At 38.2% G+C, this 16,603-nt stretch overlaps 3 protein-coding genes across 4 annotated transcripts; 2 read left to right on the top strand and 1 right to left on the bottom strand.

The window, feature by feature from the left end:
- Positions 1–1,226: 1,226 nt before the first annotated feature.
- Positions 1,227–1,868, top strand: LOC130742647 (U-box domain-containing protein 40-like). The gene has a single exon (XM_057594753.1). It carries the CDS (start codon positions 1,227–1,229, stop codon positions 1,866–1,868), a length of 642 nt encoding a protein of 213 aa, XP_057450736.1.
- Positions 1,869–4,665: 2,797 nt separating this feature from the next.
- On the top strand, positions 4,666–10,611 carry LOC130738878 (NAD kinase 2, chloroplastic). Of its 2 annotated transcripts, XM_057591066.1 has the most exons (8): positions 4,667–5,007; positions 5,508–7,361; positions 8,244–8,365; positions 8,472–8,613; positions 8,707–8,931; positions 9,085–9,159; positions 9,571–9,672; positions 9,956–10,611. In XM_057591066.1, exons 1-8 carry the CDS (start codon positions 4,825–4,827, stop codon positions 10,157–10,159), a joined length of 2,907 nt encoding a protein of 968 aa, XP_057447049.1. In that variant the 5' UTR covers positions 4,667–4,824; the 3' UTR covers positions 10,160–10,611. The 2 variants fall into 2 exon arrangements, with proteins under 2 accessions (XP_057447050.1, XP_057447049.1); XM_057591067.1 differs by lacking the exons at positions 8,244–8,365; positions 8,472–8,613 and having other exon boundaries at positions 4,666–5,007.
- Positions 10,612–11,154: 543 nt separating this feature from the next.
- LOC130738890 (1-aminocyclopropane-1-carboxylate oxidase 5) lies at positions 11,155–12,992 on the bottom strand. Its single transcript, XM_057591072.1, has 3 exons — positions 12,743–12,992; positions 12,365–12,591; positions 11,155–12,054 (listed from the first exon to the last, which is right to left on the bottom strand). Exons 1-3 carry the CDS (start codon positions 12,842–12,844, stop codon positions 11,454–11,456), a joined length of 930 nt encoding a protein of 309 aa, XP_057447055.1. The 5' UTR covers positions 12,845–12,992; the 3' UTR covers positions 11,155–11,453.
- Between the last annotated feature and the right edge of the window lie 3,611 nt (positions 12,993–16,603).

Genomic DNA, 16,603 nt, shown 5'->3' with positions numbered 1-16,603 from the left:
ATATATATATATATATATATATATAAGATATTTTAGTATTTTCTATATCGGATGGGTATCCATGGGAATGGATACCTCAATATCCGTACCCGCCCCATTATTAAATGGATAGTTGAGATATCCATTAAATAAACCCGTGGATACATGGGTGCAGGTAATTTTACCCATAGCGGATTTAATCCGCGGGTGTCGGTAATTTTGACATCCCTAATTTTTCCTCTGACCAACAAGTTACACGCATAAAGGGGACCATCCGTGATGCCTTAAGTTCAAATATTTGAAAATGGAAATGAAATGCATCCTTCTACCTTCTTTTTTCTCAAGTGAACATTCTCTTTCAAAAGTGGTTGGTATGGCGGTTAGGGTCATAACTTGATCTAGAGGAGGGTTACGCATAACGGTTGGAAGGTGTGATGTTTTTGGGTTGTGTTGTGTTTGAGATCTGGATTAGGTTATATGTGTACGTTTTTTGCAGGTTTGGTCTAGATGCGCTCCCCAATCTCAAGTTTAGGCTAGAGGGGGTGGTTAAGGTTTTCTTTTTTGTGGTCAAATAAAGGAGAGTTTTTGTTGAGGGATTTGGGGTAGGAGGAAAAAATGAAGTGGTAGTGGTTTTTGTTGTTGTTGTCGTCATTGGTGGTGGTGAAGTCAGGACCACCGCTGCAAAATGTGATATTAGGGTATGGGAAATAGAAGCAAATGGAAGAGAGTCGACAAAAAAGGATGAATTTTTTCAAAGAGACTAAAACTTATGAATTTTTTAAAAGGAGAAAAACTTGTTGAAAAAATCCACGTGGATAACCCATCATACGACTAAGATTACCATGTTAAAAAAAGCTAAGTAATTAAAAGGCTTAATTCCATTTTGGGCCCCTGATGTTTTAAAAATGAGCGATTGGGGCCCCCCGTGTTTAAACATAGCGGTCAGGCACCCCAACGTTTCAAAAACGTGCGTTTCAGGCCCTTCTGTTAAGTACCGTTAGTTTGACCAAACGGAGCCAGTGACGTGGAATTTCTTTTTCATTTTAACATTATATTTTTTACCAAAAAATTCCCCCCCAATTCACCAACCCGATTCCCCCCAATTTTAACCCTAATTTCATCCTAATTTAGCAAACCATGGAATCTTCACCCCTCACCCTCAACTCTCTGAACAACTTCTTCAGCAAAACCAACAAGATTTAACTGAGTTGAATCATTTCATGGAGATTTAGCAAAGTGTGAAGCGGATGGTCCACAAGAAATGGGGTTCACCAAAAGCAGCAAAAGAGTCTGAAAAATTCCCAGAACCAATCACTACCCCAAGGCTGAAGTGGAAGAAGCTCTTCTTCCACAGCATCAACCCTTCAAAACTCAACAGCAACAACAAAACCCAGAACCCTCCAGAAGAGTTCCTCTGCCCCATTTCAGGTTCCATCATGGCAGACCCTGTCATCATCTCCTCCGGCCACTCCTTCGACCGTGCCTCCGTCCAAGCCTGCAAGGATCTCAACTTCACCCCTCAACTTCCTGATGGTAACACCCCTGATTTCTCCGTCGTCATTCCCAACCTTGCCCTCAAATCCTCCATTCTCAAATGGTGTCAAACCCAAACCACCACCGCACCCAACACCGCCACCACAGAGAACCTCGTTCGCACACTAATGGCTTCCAAGCCGCCACCACCAAAAGACCCACCTGTGAATCTCTTCACCCGCGCAGAAACTCAAGTCCCTCTGCGACCAACCCACCTCTACACGAGCTCCGAGGAATCCATAGCCACCGCAACTTCATCATCAACCCCGCCACTGCAATTCTCAACGCAACCCAGTTGCTGCTACTCTTCCCCTTCCTCCTCTGAACTCGAACCAGCAACAACCCCAGAAGAATAAGAAATCGTATTTGAATCGAACGAGCTTCTTCCTCGGTTCTTACTCTCCGCGCTTCTTCCCCCCTTCTCTTTGAGCTTCTTCCTTTCTCCTTCTCTTCGAGCTTCTTCTTCTCCCCTTCTCTTCTTCTTCATCTTCCTTTCTTCAATTAGGTTAAAATTGGGGGAGGGGAATCGTGTTTCTGATTTGGGGAATGAGTTTGGGTAAAAAATATAATGTTAAAATGAAAAAGAAATTCCACGTCATTAATGAAAGGGGTTCCGTTTGGTCAAACTAACGGTACTTAACAGAAGGGCCTGAAACGCACGTTTTTGAAACGTTGGGGTGCCTGACCGCTACGTTTAAACACGGGGGGCCCCGATCGCTCATTTTTGAAACATCAGGGGCCCAAAATGGAATTAAGCCTAATTAAAATTTTGCAAAGACCAATTCAATTTTAATCATATTTTACAAGGACTAAAAATATATTTAACTCATATATGGATCATAATTTTCTTGGGGTCCATGTGAATTTCCTGATGTGTTTTTACTTCTCTTCTCCTTAAAAGGAGAAGCTAGGCCAAACACAATTTATGAAAAGCTATTTGAAAATAAACAACTTATTTTTATTAAAGAAAAAACTAATAAGGAGTGTTTTTTCGAAAAAGGTATCAAGATAATATTTAAAGTAGTTTTATTTTCTTATGAAGGCCATAGTGTCGTGCTTTTATATACGCGGCCTCTCCACCATAACCCCCACTACCGCCACCACCTTCACCACCACCGCTCCATCGCCACCACCACCAACTCCACCACCATCCTACACCACCACCATCGCCACCACCTTCACCCTTCACCACCATCACCACCACCACCGCTGTCGTCACCACCTCTACCATAACTTTGACCACAACCCTCCACCACCAATATCATCGCTACCACTGTCACGAGAATCGTCACCACTAGGTAAGACCTGTTAAGTTCAAACGCATCATATCGTTTTAAAATCTAATTTTGATCAATGACAATTTTTGTATATATAGAAGCACTTCGCTGAAATCTAAGTTTCTCAGTTAATTTGAATTTCAGGATTTATTCTATTATGAATAAAGGACTCCAACGTCAATCAATCCTAAAGATAAAGATTCAAATTTACAAGACTGTCTGGCACACATATGACACAAGCTAAGCCACATCCATTTCTGACAGTCTAATGCCAGCTCATCACTCAAAAAGTTAAAGACAAATGTCAAAGCGTCAAAGATAAAGTCAGAATGCAACCAGCTACTAAGGATTCAAACGAGATCACGTGAAGATTTTCTCTTTCCTTGAAGCACGCTGACCAAAGAGGAATAGTACAACATATCAACATCAAATTTCCAATTTGTCTCACTTCTGAGAAGTAGCCAAAGTCTATTGCCTCCTAGTAGCTGACAAGCCTCACCTTTTTTGGAAAAAGGACAGACTTAAACAGTAGCATGCATTTAATGCATCTACCAACCAGAGCCATTTGAATCAACGTATGGATCTATCTCACAACTGCTAGACGGTTGGATTTTCTCACAACGACTACAACAAATGCAAGCAAGTATTTAAGCCGATTTTGAAGAAAGAAGAGCAGAAGAGTTAAGACCCAAAGAACAAGAACACCAAACATTCATTCCTTCATTCTTCTAAGCATTCAAAGCTCTTCAAGTTCACAGCAGAAATTCTTTTAGTGTCAAATTCTTGACTACCAAATCTGCAAGAAAAGAGAGAGAGAACCTAGATCCTTAAAGAGTCAAATGTCTTCATTTATTTCTCTCTAAGAATCAGAACTCTTAAGTGATTCAAAGTCATATCTATACTAAAACACTTAGAGTTTCAGTGCCATAAATTCTCTACCATCACTCTTGTAAGAAGAGAATCTTTGTAGAGGCAAACGATCTTGTAAAGATTGTAGGAGAAGTCCTGGATAATACTTGTAAGAGAAGTCATGTAGAATACTTGTAGGAGACGTCCTGGAGAATACTTGTATTGGAGAAGTCCTTGATACTTACTAGTGAAAATCTTGGTGGTGGCCAAGTACTGAACGTAGCCCATCATTTAAGGGTGAACCAGTATAAATCTGTGTGTGTTGATCGTCTGATAACTCTGTTTACATTTCCACTGCACTAAACGTTTACGACAAGTTTTCAAAAACATATATTCTTTTCGAAAAACAAAGTTTTAAAATAACACAATTCAAACCCTCCCCTTTCTTGTGTTATTTACTCACATCTCAAGACCCATCTCCACCACCACCACTAGGTCCACCCTCCGCTGCTACCGCTGTCGTCACCACCTCCACTACCATCATCCACCACCCCAACCACAATTGCCTCTACCTTCGACCACCACCTCCATCATCACCACCACCATCTTCCACCACCCTCCACCATCACTGCCAGCACAACTCTCCACCGCTATCATCATCGTCAGTGCCGCCTCCATTGCTACCTCCATGATCTACCACCACCACCACCATTGCCAGTACCACCTCCACCACTTCCACCGTCACCATTCACCGCCACTAGGTAACTATCACCATCTCCGCCGCGCCATTAGATAATACCAACCTCCACCACCTCTGCTGCCCTTTCACCATTTTGTCGCTCGACCCCTCATAGCAGCGTTTGAGCTATAAAAAAATTTGACAAACAATTATTACTTCTTTCCTTGAAACTCTCATCTTGAGCTTTTACTTAAAAGTAATTTTAAGATAGAAAAAAGTTCGAACAAACAAACGGTAAAAGATGTGGAAAGGAATAAAAATAAACACTAGAAGCAAACAAATCACATACTTTGTCCAAAAAGAAAAAGAACAATTCGTACACATCGCAGGTGCATCAAAATCAAAGAAAGACTGAAAGAGACAATACATGTTAGGTGCATCCAAATACAAACTCACAACATTCCCGATCATTCTCTTGTGTTGTTTCCATTCTTGAAGTCCCATCCCATGTTGGCGGCATGTAGCCTGTGCGCGTGCCACATGGCATTCTCCGTCGTCACCTCCGCCAATGCCAGAATCCTCCGCTTCCGCTTCGAGCTGCAGACCAAGGCCAGTTCCCGACGGAGAACGCACCTCGTCACCGCCCACCTTTCCAACCATTTCTCCTTCGATTTCGGACTTGATTCTCAGGTTTCCAACTCAATTCTTCTCTGCCATGTTTCAACTCGCAGTTTCTTTCAGCTTACTCTGTTTTAGTTACTGAAGCTTCAGTGTTTGCACTTATTCACATATTTGAGTAAACCCCAATTTTCATCATCATCGTTATCATCAGTATCCAATCGAATTTAATGATTACTGCGTTAATTTGATCTTTTTACATGCAACACACTTCAAAAGTTACTGTTTCACAGGAAGGACCGAATTGATGTCACTGTGGTTGATAAATGATAATGAATATTTGACTGTTCCAATTTGATGTTATGCAAATCGTTGGGTCACAAAATTAGGGTTTTATATCATTAATGAATTGATTGTGGGAAATGGGCAAAATTTCATGTCAATGTTTATTTTTTTTAATATATATTTTTAAATTTTAGGAAAAATGACTTTTTTTTATATAAGCTAAAGATTTATTGAATGGAAGTACAAGGGGTACTTAATTTTAGGAAAATTGATGTTTTTGTTTTCAGAGTTTGAAGTCCATTCAAGTTCATGATGCGTCACGGTTGCCTTGGGTGGGTCCAGTTCCGGGTGATATTGCTGAAGTTGAGGCTTATTGTAGGATCTTTAGGAATTCTGAATGGCTTCATTCTGCGTTAATGGATGCGTTGTGCAACCCCTTGACTGGTGAATGTAGTGTTTCATATGAGGTTCAGGTTGACGAGAAACCCCTTCTGGAAGATAAAATAGTTTCGGTCCTCGGATGCATGGTTGCCCTTGTGAACAAAGGGAGGGAGGATGTTCTTAATGGAAGAGCTTCTGTTATGACTCCCTTCCTTGCCGATGGGGTTAGCACGATGGAGGAAACAATGCCGCCACTTGCTGTTTTCAGGAGTGAGATGAAAAGGTGTTGTGAGAGCTTGCATGTTGCTCTTGAGAATTATTTAATTCCTGGTGATTATAGAAGCTTGGATGTGTGGAGGAAACTTCAGAGACTGAAGAATGTCTGCTATGATTCCGGTTTTCCTCGCAGGGAGGATTATCCATGTCCTACACTATTTGCAAATTGGAGTCCTGTATATTTATTCACTTCGAAAGAGGATGTAGAGTCCAAAGAATCTGAAGCAGCTTTTTGGATGGGTGGGCAGGTAACAGAAGAAGGTCTAAAATGGTTACTGGATAAAGGGTATAAAACAATTATAGATCTCAGAGAAGAGACTGTAAAAGATCACTTTTATCAAACAGATTTGCATGATGCTATTTCATCTGGAAGTATTGAATTGGTCAAAATCCCTGTTGAGGTGAGGACTGCGCCTACAATGGAACAAGTTGAGAGGTTTGCATCTTATGTTTCAGATTGCAGCAAAAGACCGATTTATCTTCACAGCAAGGAAGGAGTTTGGAGAACATCTTCCATGGTCTCCAGGTGGAGGGAGTACATGACTCTCTCTGCATCACGGTATGTTTCTAATCAAGCAGTTACTTTCAATGACATGTTATTGCATTACGGAAATGAATCTGGGAAACTCAAGGACTCAATGATTGCTGAGAGATCCTCCCTGCAAAATGATACTGATTTGTTGCAAGAGAGTTTGGGTGCAACACATAATTCTATTGACTCATTTGACCCTTCAAAGAAGAATACTGAAAAAGTGCAAAGTAGTAAGGCCTTAAGTGGAATTACTCCTGATGATAGGACTTCATCACAAGCTACTGCTACTGATGGGGAAGGATCTTTTCTAAGTTTCTTCAGCAAAACTGTCCCTTTAGATGCTCAAGTTCCTCCTCATGATATCTTTTCCAAAAAGGAGATGTCAAGATTTTGGCAAAGTAGGAACATGCATACTAGAAGACTGCATGACGGAGTAAGTATCAGCAGTGGTAATAATCCTGAACCTAAAACTGTGGGTCCAGCTGAAATTTCCAATTGGTCAGATCATGTGGATGTTGGAGAGCCCCATACTACTGTTGGTAGAAATTGGAAGTTAGGGAATGTGAATACTTCCAGTTCTGTCAGGACAACAGTTAATGGGTTTAGTGAAAGGGAAATGTATAACAGGGCTGACGCTAATGACATTGATAATGCCACAACTAACTCTCAAAGGATTGGAGATGATGACAAGGCAAAGGAAGGCTTGGAACACCTTGAAAGAGACATGTGTGCATCTTCAACTGGAGTTGTAAGGGTGCAGTCAAGAAAGAAAGCAGAAATGTTCCTTGTACGAACGGATGGATATTCTTGCGCCAGAGAAAAAGTCACTGAATCTTCTTTGGCTTTTACTCATCCTAGTACCCAACAACAGATGCTTATGTGGAAATCCACCCCAAAGACTGTGTTATTGTTGAAAAAGCCTGGAGAGCGACTCATGGAAGAAGCTAAAGAGGTAATATTTTATAGACTTTGAGAAGCATCCAAGCCATTAAAAAAATTGTTCTATTTGGTCTTCAATGGCCTAGACATCAGGGTTCTAACAATGATGTTTAGGAACACATTTTTGTTTTAGCATATACATGGATGGATCAGGCTTGTTAATAGCGCGCTATAGTGGCGCAATAGCCTATAGCGTAGCGCTCTGGGGGCTCATCGCTACTCCACTATTCATTGCTATTTGCCGCTATAGCGTCGCAATAGCGCTTGAAAGAGCGTTTTTTGGGCTTGCCGCTACACTACGCTATCCACCATTAACAACCCTGGGATGGATAAGTTCTATTGTGGCGGGGAGAGAGAGGCATGGAGGTTAAGCTTAGGGTAGGTTCTTGTTACTCAAAATAGACGCTGAATAGGAACAATTTGTTTGAAATTGATTTGGCATCAAATTTTTCAAGCATTGGCGTTGCTTTCCTTATAGTATGTTTGTACTTTGTAATATATCTTTGATCAATCATGTCATATCCATTTCTCTAAAATATGCAGAACATAGTTGTAGACTGAATCTCATTTAGGCTCAAGCTCATTTTTTATGGGCTTAATACGCTAAATGAGCTAAACTTGAACAAATTGTACGTTAGCTGCGAATGTCGGATCTGTATTTTTCATTACTAGGAGTGCACCAGAAATGGAAAACTGGGAATGTGAGTACCGGAAAATGTAATTGTGAGTTTTGACTTGTATTCCAACAGTATATGATATTTTTATGATTCATATAGTATGAGTATTTATTCTTTTTTTTTTGGTATATCGGAAAATTGTATGAGTATTTATTCTGAACATTTGTGATAGCATAACTAAATTAATTCACAGAAGAGTTTCTATATCTAATCTGCAGGTTGCTTCTTTTCTATATTACCAAGAGAAAATGAACGTTTTAGTGGAACCAGATGTGCATGATATATTTGCCAGAATTCCTGGCTTCGGATTTGTTCAGACCTTCTATAGTCAAGATACCTGGTAGTGGAGTTGGTGAACTTATATGCAATGATTTTACCTTTTTCCTGTTATATAAAACCTGTGCTCCATTAAATTGTTGCATAACATGTCTAATGCTTTTGATCAGTGATCTACATGAAAAAGTAGATTTTGTGGCATGTTTGGGGGGAGATGGTGTTATACTTCATTCTTCAAATCTATTCAGAGGTCCTGTGCCCCCTGTTATATCATTTAACCTCGGTTCCCTTGGTTTTCTGACTACTCACAGTGTATGCTTTTCAATCATCATTTATTTCACCTTAAAGAAATGTAGGTATCTCTTTGTCCATTTGTTTGACTTCCATTCTGTTTTCTGCCTCTAGTTTGAAGACTACAATCAGGACTTGCGACGAGTCATCCATGGAAATAATGCACAAGATGGTGTGTACATCACCCTCAGAATGCGTCTCCGATGTGAAATTTTTCGCAAGGGTAAAGCTATGCCTGGAAAAGTATTTGACATTCTCAATGAAGTTGTTGTTGATCGGGGTTCTAATCCATACCTTTCAAAGATTGAATGTTACGAACGTGATAGACTTATAACCAAGGTGAGTTTGATTGTGTGTTGTTTCTTTGCACCCCATGTTCCGATACATCTTATATATTCTATCATTAGTGGCGTCACTATTAAATTCATATCTCTAGATAGCTACTTGAAGCAGTGTCATATCCTTATATACGATTATTTTCATGTTTTTCAGGTACAAGGTGATGGAATCATTGTGGCCACCCCTACTGGAAGCACTGCCTATTCTACAGCTGCTGGAGGTTCCATGGTAAGCTTGTCCTAGAGTTGTAATTTTAGGAGCATGGTTTGAGCTGTATTGATTACTAAACTAATTAGATGTATTGGCTTGCTATCCTTGCCTTGGAATACTTTATCAAACAATTACAAATTTAGCTATTATTGATTCATATGAACTTTCTGTATCTGCACTTTCTGAAACCAGTTGTAAATACTGAACATTTTGTTCACGTCTCGTCCTACACTCCTACTCTTACTGCATTATGGAAACCTCGTAGAAGCCACCTTGTACAATTTCCTTTGTTATCTCCATAAATTCTACTATATATAGATCTTCTAATGGCATGGTATCTGCACTCTATCAGTGTGAAATCTGACATGAATTTAACTGCTTTCACAATTTTCTTTCTTTCTTTTCTCTAATGACAAAAGGAAACTGCAGGTCCATCCAAACGTTCCCTGCATGCTATTTACGCCAATATGTCCACATTCACTTTCATTTAGACCGGTTATACTTCCAGATTCTGCTCAATTTGAGTTAAAGGTGAAGTTAATCATTCTCTATGCTGTAAAAACTTGATATTGGATGTCCTTGTTGCCAAAATGCATGCATGGCCTATGATGCATTTTCTATGCCAACAAAATTTCACTTCTTTAGCCATGCTAAGTTTTCTTGCATACATGTCTTGGATAAAGTTACATGGTAAGAGAATACTGAATTTAGGGACTTGTTTCTTTTGTGTGATTTGGAATTTAGGGGTTAACTAAATTTAATGATTTACGGTTTTGTAATTAGAATATGATCTACAGACAGTTTATTGTAACAGATACCAGAGGATGCAAGAAGCAACGCCTGGGTTTCATTTGATGGAAAGAGAAGGCAGCAACTTTCAAGAGGAGATTCTGTACGAATATCTATGAGTAAGCATCCGCTTCCAACTGTTAACAAGTTTGACCAAACAGGTGATTGGTTTCATAGTTTGATTCGCTGCCTAAATTGGAATGAAAGGCTTGATCAAAAGGCCCTATAAAGCATATCAATTGTGGTAGTGAAGATAAGATATGTGTGCTTATTCTCCTGTGAAGACTTGGCTTGTGTACTGATGGTGCATGCTATACATTGAGAGTGCAGAACTTTGATATAGTATACCAGTCACTACCAATTTCTTTCATTGGCTTCCCATACAGGATAAGGTTTGCTGATGGTTTCTAGTTTCTACTTTCTCCATGCTATAGTGACAAGATGATATTGTATACTGACATTTAAAGCTATAGTTTTTCTTTTTTTTTTTAATCTTAGAAGCAGCTCATTATGGCATCTCAAAGTTTATCAGTCTGGCAGCACCGTAGACTACTTCTCATTGTACATTTCTGAATTAAGATCTTTCATAGGTAGAAAGGACACTGAGGTAGTTGTATACTTCCTGTACTATTTGGCTGCAAAGCCTCAATTTAATATGAATAACAGACTTAAAGTGTCAAACCCTCACCAGACGCCAATTGACATTATCTTTAGATCTTTTTGCTCTCCATTTAAAACATACTCTTTTCTGTAAACTTAAATTCTGCTATCTCATGTATATATTCATCCAGCAATGTCCCAGGAGAAAGAAAATCCATGGAATAGTTTCTGTGAACTGACTGGATTCTTGTAAACGCTAGCCAATTATTTACCTTTTCTTCTAAGGATTTTATGATTTAGAAATGATTGGCTATTTGGTGACTTATAAATCTCTCCACTTAAATAATCATAAGAGGGTAGCTTGACATCACCAAAATAAAATGGGAAAAAATGTTGTACTTTTTTCCATGACGTTGCTAAGGGTCAGTGGCAACTTCTTGACGTAAAACTTCTAGTAATTTGATTGTATTAGAAAGGAAGATATTTTCTACGTGGTAATGACCTTTAGGTTTCTTTTCAGAAAATATTTCAAGAATAGGGATTGAGTAGATGGTTGCAATTCTGCTCATATGGATGATTACTGAAACCGTACCAGAGCAACAGTACACAAGGGGGAGAGAGATATTTATGAGATAGACAACTTCAGATTAGAATTTATGTAATAGATAGCACTATTATACAATGCAAGCCAAGACATTGAAAGATAACACAATACTCTAAAATAAAACCAGAATACTAATACCCACTTTGGTTCCATTATGGTGAACTTTATAAAGAGAAATGGAAACCATGTGGTATTCTTTCCTATAATCAAACATGTCTTACAGTATCAAGACCCGTAAGTTAAGTAAAACATAAAGGAAAAAAAAACAGTTTTTTTTTTGGGTGGGGGTGTATTTTGTATAGAAAAGCAAGTGCTTTTCTCACTTGGCCCGAACAGCTTGAAACCTTGGTTCCTTGGGGAGGAACTTCTGCTCAGCATAGACAGACATGTAGTCACCAAAAACAAACTCAGGATAAGTGTCTTCCACTTCTTGGTTTTCTTTCTCCACCACCAATTGTGGTGCAGGACTTATCGTGGCCTTGAGTGATGGGTTATAGAAGGATGCCACTGATCTCCTGTTCCCACTGGGAGACCCCAGAACCCTGTGCCAACAACTCTTGTACCTGCCATTGCTCAGAACCTCAATCTGGTCACCAGTGTTGATGACAATGGCATTTGGCAAAGGTTGGACATCAATCCATTCTCCACCTTTGAGCATCTGAAGGCCACCCACCTTATCATCTTGGAACAGCAAGATGACGCCTCCTGCATCAGTGTGAGCTCGCAGACCATTCACGAGCTCTGGGTAGGGGCAGGGTGGGTAGTGGCTGACCTTTGTGCCAAAGAATGCATTGTCTCCATCTCCACCATTGAATGCTTTCTTGATGAATCCTTTAGGTAAGCCCAGATTCTCATCCATCACTTCCATGATCCTCTGTGCTAGTTTCTTTAACTCAGACCGATATTCTGCCATGGTTTCCCTGTTATCCATGAGAGAAGTCAGTTATGCATTCATGTCACCACTATAGTATTTTCATAGTGCTGTCCTTGAATAGTTAAAAAAAATTTCTGGTTTCAAATTTATATGTTTTGGGGAAATTACCAATTTTAGTCATCAAGTTTAAGAAAGATAATCGGATTCTGATTAACTACAATATGCTTGTGAAAAGAGCAAGTTTAATAGAAGATAGTGTGCATTAGGTGGTGTTCTTCCTGATATGAAATATCATTTTTTTTCCAATGCTATGTCTACTATATTTTATAATATAGAACTGTTGATCTGGTTTGTACCTGAAATCTGGTGTATTTTCTGGCCATTCGTTATCATCCAGGAGAGTGATAACATCCTCCCAGTCCGCATGCTCCACTTTTTCACTGCTCTTCTTTTCAGCTAATTCGTTTAGCAGCTTCACTGTCTTCGAATTCTTGAAATTTTCCTCTCTTTCCAGCTTATAGAACTCAGAGCAAACCTTCTTCACCCTCTCAAGGAGTTCCTCTGGAATGCCATGGTTGATCAACTGTAAAACAATGTATAAGCTTTGATATGTAGAGTATAGACCAACAAAAAACTAATAAGGAAGAAAAAGGAAAGGAATGCATGTGTTTTGAACTGATAGTGTTACAAAAATATCAGAATCCATGAGTGTTGAAAATAGATGACATAAGTACCTGGAAGAATCCCCATTCTTCACATCCATTATGAATCTGTGCCATAGTTTTGGCTCTTTCTTCCCCATTGAGCTTTGAGAAATCAATCACTGGGATTGCCATTGGATTCAGGTACAAACTAGTTGTGATAAGAGATGGAGAACAAGTGTGTGAGAGAGAAATATAACACTGTTGTTTGAGCTTTGGCTAGCTTTGTTCTGCTGTGGTTTCAAGAGGTTTCCCTTTGCCTATTTATAACAAAACATCCTACCATGTTGGATGTTAACCAATTCTATAGTTTCCCTTTTAAAGAAAGCAGCCGTTAAAGTTAGGTCACGGACGGTGACATTATGATTAAAATTTCTAATGTCAATGCTTGCTTGATTTGGGAGTTACTGCTTGTTTTGTAGCCTACACGTCCACAACACAAAGTCCTTACTTTTCAGGTGATGCATCTCATTAATTTCAACCCCATTAATTAATTCATTTGATAAATCACAACAAGCTATATACTTTGGTTCTCTGTTGCATTGTTTAATTCTTAATTTTTTTGTTGAGATCAGGGTATCCACCGCTGACAACTCGGACAACAGTGACTAATCTCTTATCGCAGGTGCTCGCACCAAACGGTAAATGGCTAGCCACAAAATGTGCTTTATTCTCATGGGGTTGAGAATTGAACTCCCCTTATAGTTAAGGGACAAGACGATTAAGGGATTAACTACCATGACACACCTTTTTGTTGGTTTAATTCTTAATTGCTAAACATACTTTGACTTCATCTTATTTTGCAGTTTCAAAACCAACCCATGTCATGTTCTAAGCCTAACCAACTAAACTACTACAGCATTACATAATTATTATTATTATAATAATCCATATGAATTGTTTGAAAATGACTTCCTCTATCACTGATTGCGGGGTAATTCACTTTTCTTTTGCAATTGATTCACATCAAGTATGAAGTAAGCAAATTATTCCTATGAAATTATTATTTTCTTAATACTATTTTGATTAATTGATCCACTTGGCAGACTTTGAGATTGGTCATTTTGCGTATAGTATAATTCTCTGCCGGCTAATCTAATCATATATGTTGACTACCCCACTTTGCTTTGTAGAGCTACTACCAAATGACTTTCACACATGACATGATCCTTCATTGCAAGTGGCATTTCCAATAGTATATTCTGTTAACACACAGATTTACAGCCATAGTTTTAGGGTTAAGGAAGGCATGGTCAAGGCTTCAATATTTAATATCAATCATTTTTACCTCTTAATTTGAAATCATTGACAACTTCACAATACATGCTAATATTGTTAATATTCATTTTTTCTTTCTTTCTAATTATTAATAAGCATAACATGGAGGACACATAATGCCATTTGAATTTTCCCTTTCGGTGGTCATCACTGATCTGTTATTCAGAACTAGCATCATTGTGTAATGAATAGTTTAGTGCATTATTAGCCTTTGATTAGATTCCAATTGCCCGAATGTTAGGATACATTTCCTTTATAAGGACTTGATTTTTTACTATCTTAACTCATCCATTACTGTACTTTTAGTACTTCAAAACCATGCCCAAAATCAAAATTTGATTGGATGAGATTATTGCATTGCTGGCATGGCTTTTGTATACACTACATATGGGGCCACTTCATGCAGCAGTCCCATGGATCATCCCTCAACAATCAACATTATTGTATGAAGACAAATAACTTTTTATGGTGCCAGCACTTCAATTTTGATCCCAAACTTCAATCATTCATATTATTTTATTGGTGAAAGTTCAGTAGGATTTTTTTCTTTTCTAGATACATCGTGGATGATGAAAGTTGAATAATAGTCTGTAAATTATAAATTTTAAAAAATAGGTTAAGAATAACAAAAAGAAAATGCCAGGAAGCTATTCTTTCGAAAGAGAGTAGAGGAGAGGAGGAACTTTAATATAACCCTTCTTTTTTAGTGTGTGCAAGAGGGAGGAATACATCTAAAAGTAATTTATTACTAAATCATTCCATAGTGGAAAAAAGGAACCAAAAGAAATCTTAACTAATGTGACTTAGACCATGTGACTTAGACCCTGTAAAGATGAGAACACAAGTTCAAATCATATAAACAAGCAAGAGGTTAGGCTCCCAGGATGCGACAATGTAGAATCATGAAGCAATGTTGGAGAAATGTATGAACATGAGGCAAGTATAAGAACATGTGTGCAATTGTGAGAAAGATAGTATCCTATATACACTAGAAAAGCTCAAGGTTTTTACCAAGGCCCTCATAGAATTTCTCCGGTACTTATGTAAAAACTGACTAGGATTATAACATGGACTGGTGATTGGTCTAAAAATAAGCCACATATGCGTTATTATATCATGGGTCTTTCTTTCAAATAAAAAAATTTGTAAAACCAAAAGCTGTGAATTTTTTCGTTAAATACATTTTTAACGGAAAAAAAGTGCTTAGATGCATTTTTAGTCCCTTTACTTTTATCTTTGATTGATTTTAGTCCCCTTACTTCCAATTACTTAATTTTAATACCCTTACTTTCAACTGCTCAATTTTAATCCCTGTATTTTTTCTAATGTTGCAATCATATCACTCCAATAAAAACTCATGCATATATATTATGCGATTGAATAGGTCATAATTAATGTTTATGACAATAACTTATTGTGACTCCAGAAGAGCTCCCTAAACATGTAGAATTCCTAAAAATAGAATTTGAGATGAAAGACTTAGAATTTTTTTTTTTGGTATAGACTTACCAATTGATTATCTAAAGGATGGTGTATTTATGCTCCAAGAGACTTATGCATAAAAGGTACTAAAAAGATTCTACATGGACAAATCATATCCGTTGTGTACAGGTATGGTTGTAAGATCATTAGATGTAAATAAAGATCCTTTTACACCTCGAGAAAAGGGTGAAGAATTATCTGGTCCTGAAGTACCATACCTTAGTGTTATCAGAGCATTGATCTATCTTCCTAGTCAAACTCGACCTCATATATTATTTGTCGTTCATTTATTAGCAAGATATAGTTCTTCACCTATACGAAGAAATTGGAATGGAATGAACAAGTCTTTCGTGATCTTAAAGGCACAATGGATATGAGTTTATTTTCCCAATATGTCAAAGCTTGACCTAATTGGTTATGCAGATGCTGGATATTTGTCAGACCGACATAATGGGAGGTCTCAAACAAGTTATTTGTTTACCTGTGGTGATACAACTACTTCATGGAGATCTATGAAATAAACTATAACTGCCACATCAGCTAACCATGCAGAAATATTAACATTACATGAGTCAAGTCGAGAATGTGTTTGGCTAAGATTTGTGATTCAATGCGTACTTGATACTTGTGGTTTGTCCTCTTGAAAGACGTCGCCAACAACTATATATGAAGATATTATTGCATGCATTGCTCAAACAAAATAAGGATACATCAAGGGAGAGATAGAACAAAACATATATCACCAAAGCTTCTTCACTCATGACCTACAAAAGAACATAGACATCCAACAAGTTCGTTCAAGTGATAATTTGACAGACTTATTTATGAAGGTCCTTCCAACTACAACATTTGAAAAGCTTATTCGGAATATCAAAGTTCGTCGGCTCAAAGATCTCAATTAAAATGTATTGTACTCTTTTCTCCTTAACCATGTTTTTGCTCACAAGGTTTTTCCTGGTAGGGTTTTTAATGAGGGAATGCACAAAGACAAACAATAGAATAATGTACTCCTTTTCCTTCACTGGGTTTTTATCTCACTGGGTTTTTCCTAGTAAGGTTTTAACGAGGCATATTCTTAAGAGATGGTCATCCAATGGGGAATGTTATGAATATTTGGATGCTCATCTGAGTTAG

The sequence above is a fragment of the Lotus japonicus genome, chromosome 1 (assembly GCF_012489685.1).
Source record: "Lotus japonicus ecotype B-129 chromosome 1, LjGifu_v1.2".
Taxonomy (NCBI): domain Eukaryota; kingdom Viridiplantae; phylum Streptophyta; class Magnoliopsida; order Fabales; family Fabaceae; genus Lotus; species Lotus japonicus.
Note: the sequence above shows the minus strand (reverse complement) of the source record. Positions and strands in the feature narration are given on the sequence as shown.

Excerpts from the sequence above, each read along its gene's own strand:
- LOC130738878 (XM_057591066.1), top strand. The coding sequence starts at position 4,825 with ATGTTGGCGGCATGTAGCCTGTGCGCGTGCCACATGGCATTCTCCGTC. Across the intron at positions 7,362-8,243 it reads TCATGGAAGAAGCTAAAGAG|GTTGCTTCTTTTCTATATTA; the intron begins GTAATATTTTAT and ends TCTAATCTGCAG. Across the intron at positions 8,614-8,706 it reads GTTTTCTGACTACTCACAGT|TTTGAAGACTACAATCAGGA; the intron begins GTATGCTTTTCA and ends TTCTGCCTCTAG.
- LOC130742647 (XM_057594753.1), top strand. The coding sequence starts at position 1,227 with ATGGTCCACAAGAAATGGGGTTCACCAAAAGCAGCAAAAGAGTCTGAA.
- LOC130738890 (XM_057591072.1), bottom strand. The coding sequence starts at position 12,844 with ATGGCAATCCCAGTGATTGATTTCTCAAAGCTCAATGGGGAAGAAAGA. Across the intron at positions 12,592-12,742 it reads AAGAATGGGGATTCTTCCAG|TTGATCAACCATGGCATTCC; the intron begins GTACTTATGTCA and ends ATTGTTTTACAG. Across the intron at positions 12,055-12,364 it reads GAAAATACACCAGATTTCAG|GGAAACCATGGCAGAATATC; the intron begins GTACAAACCAGA and ends CATGGATAACAG.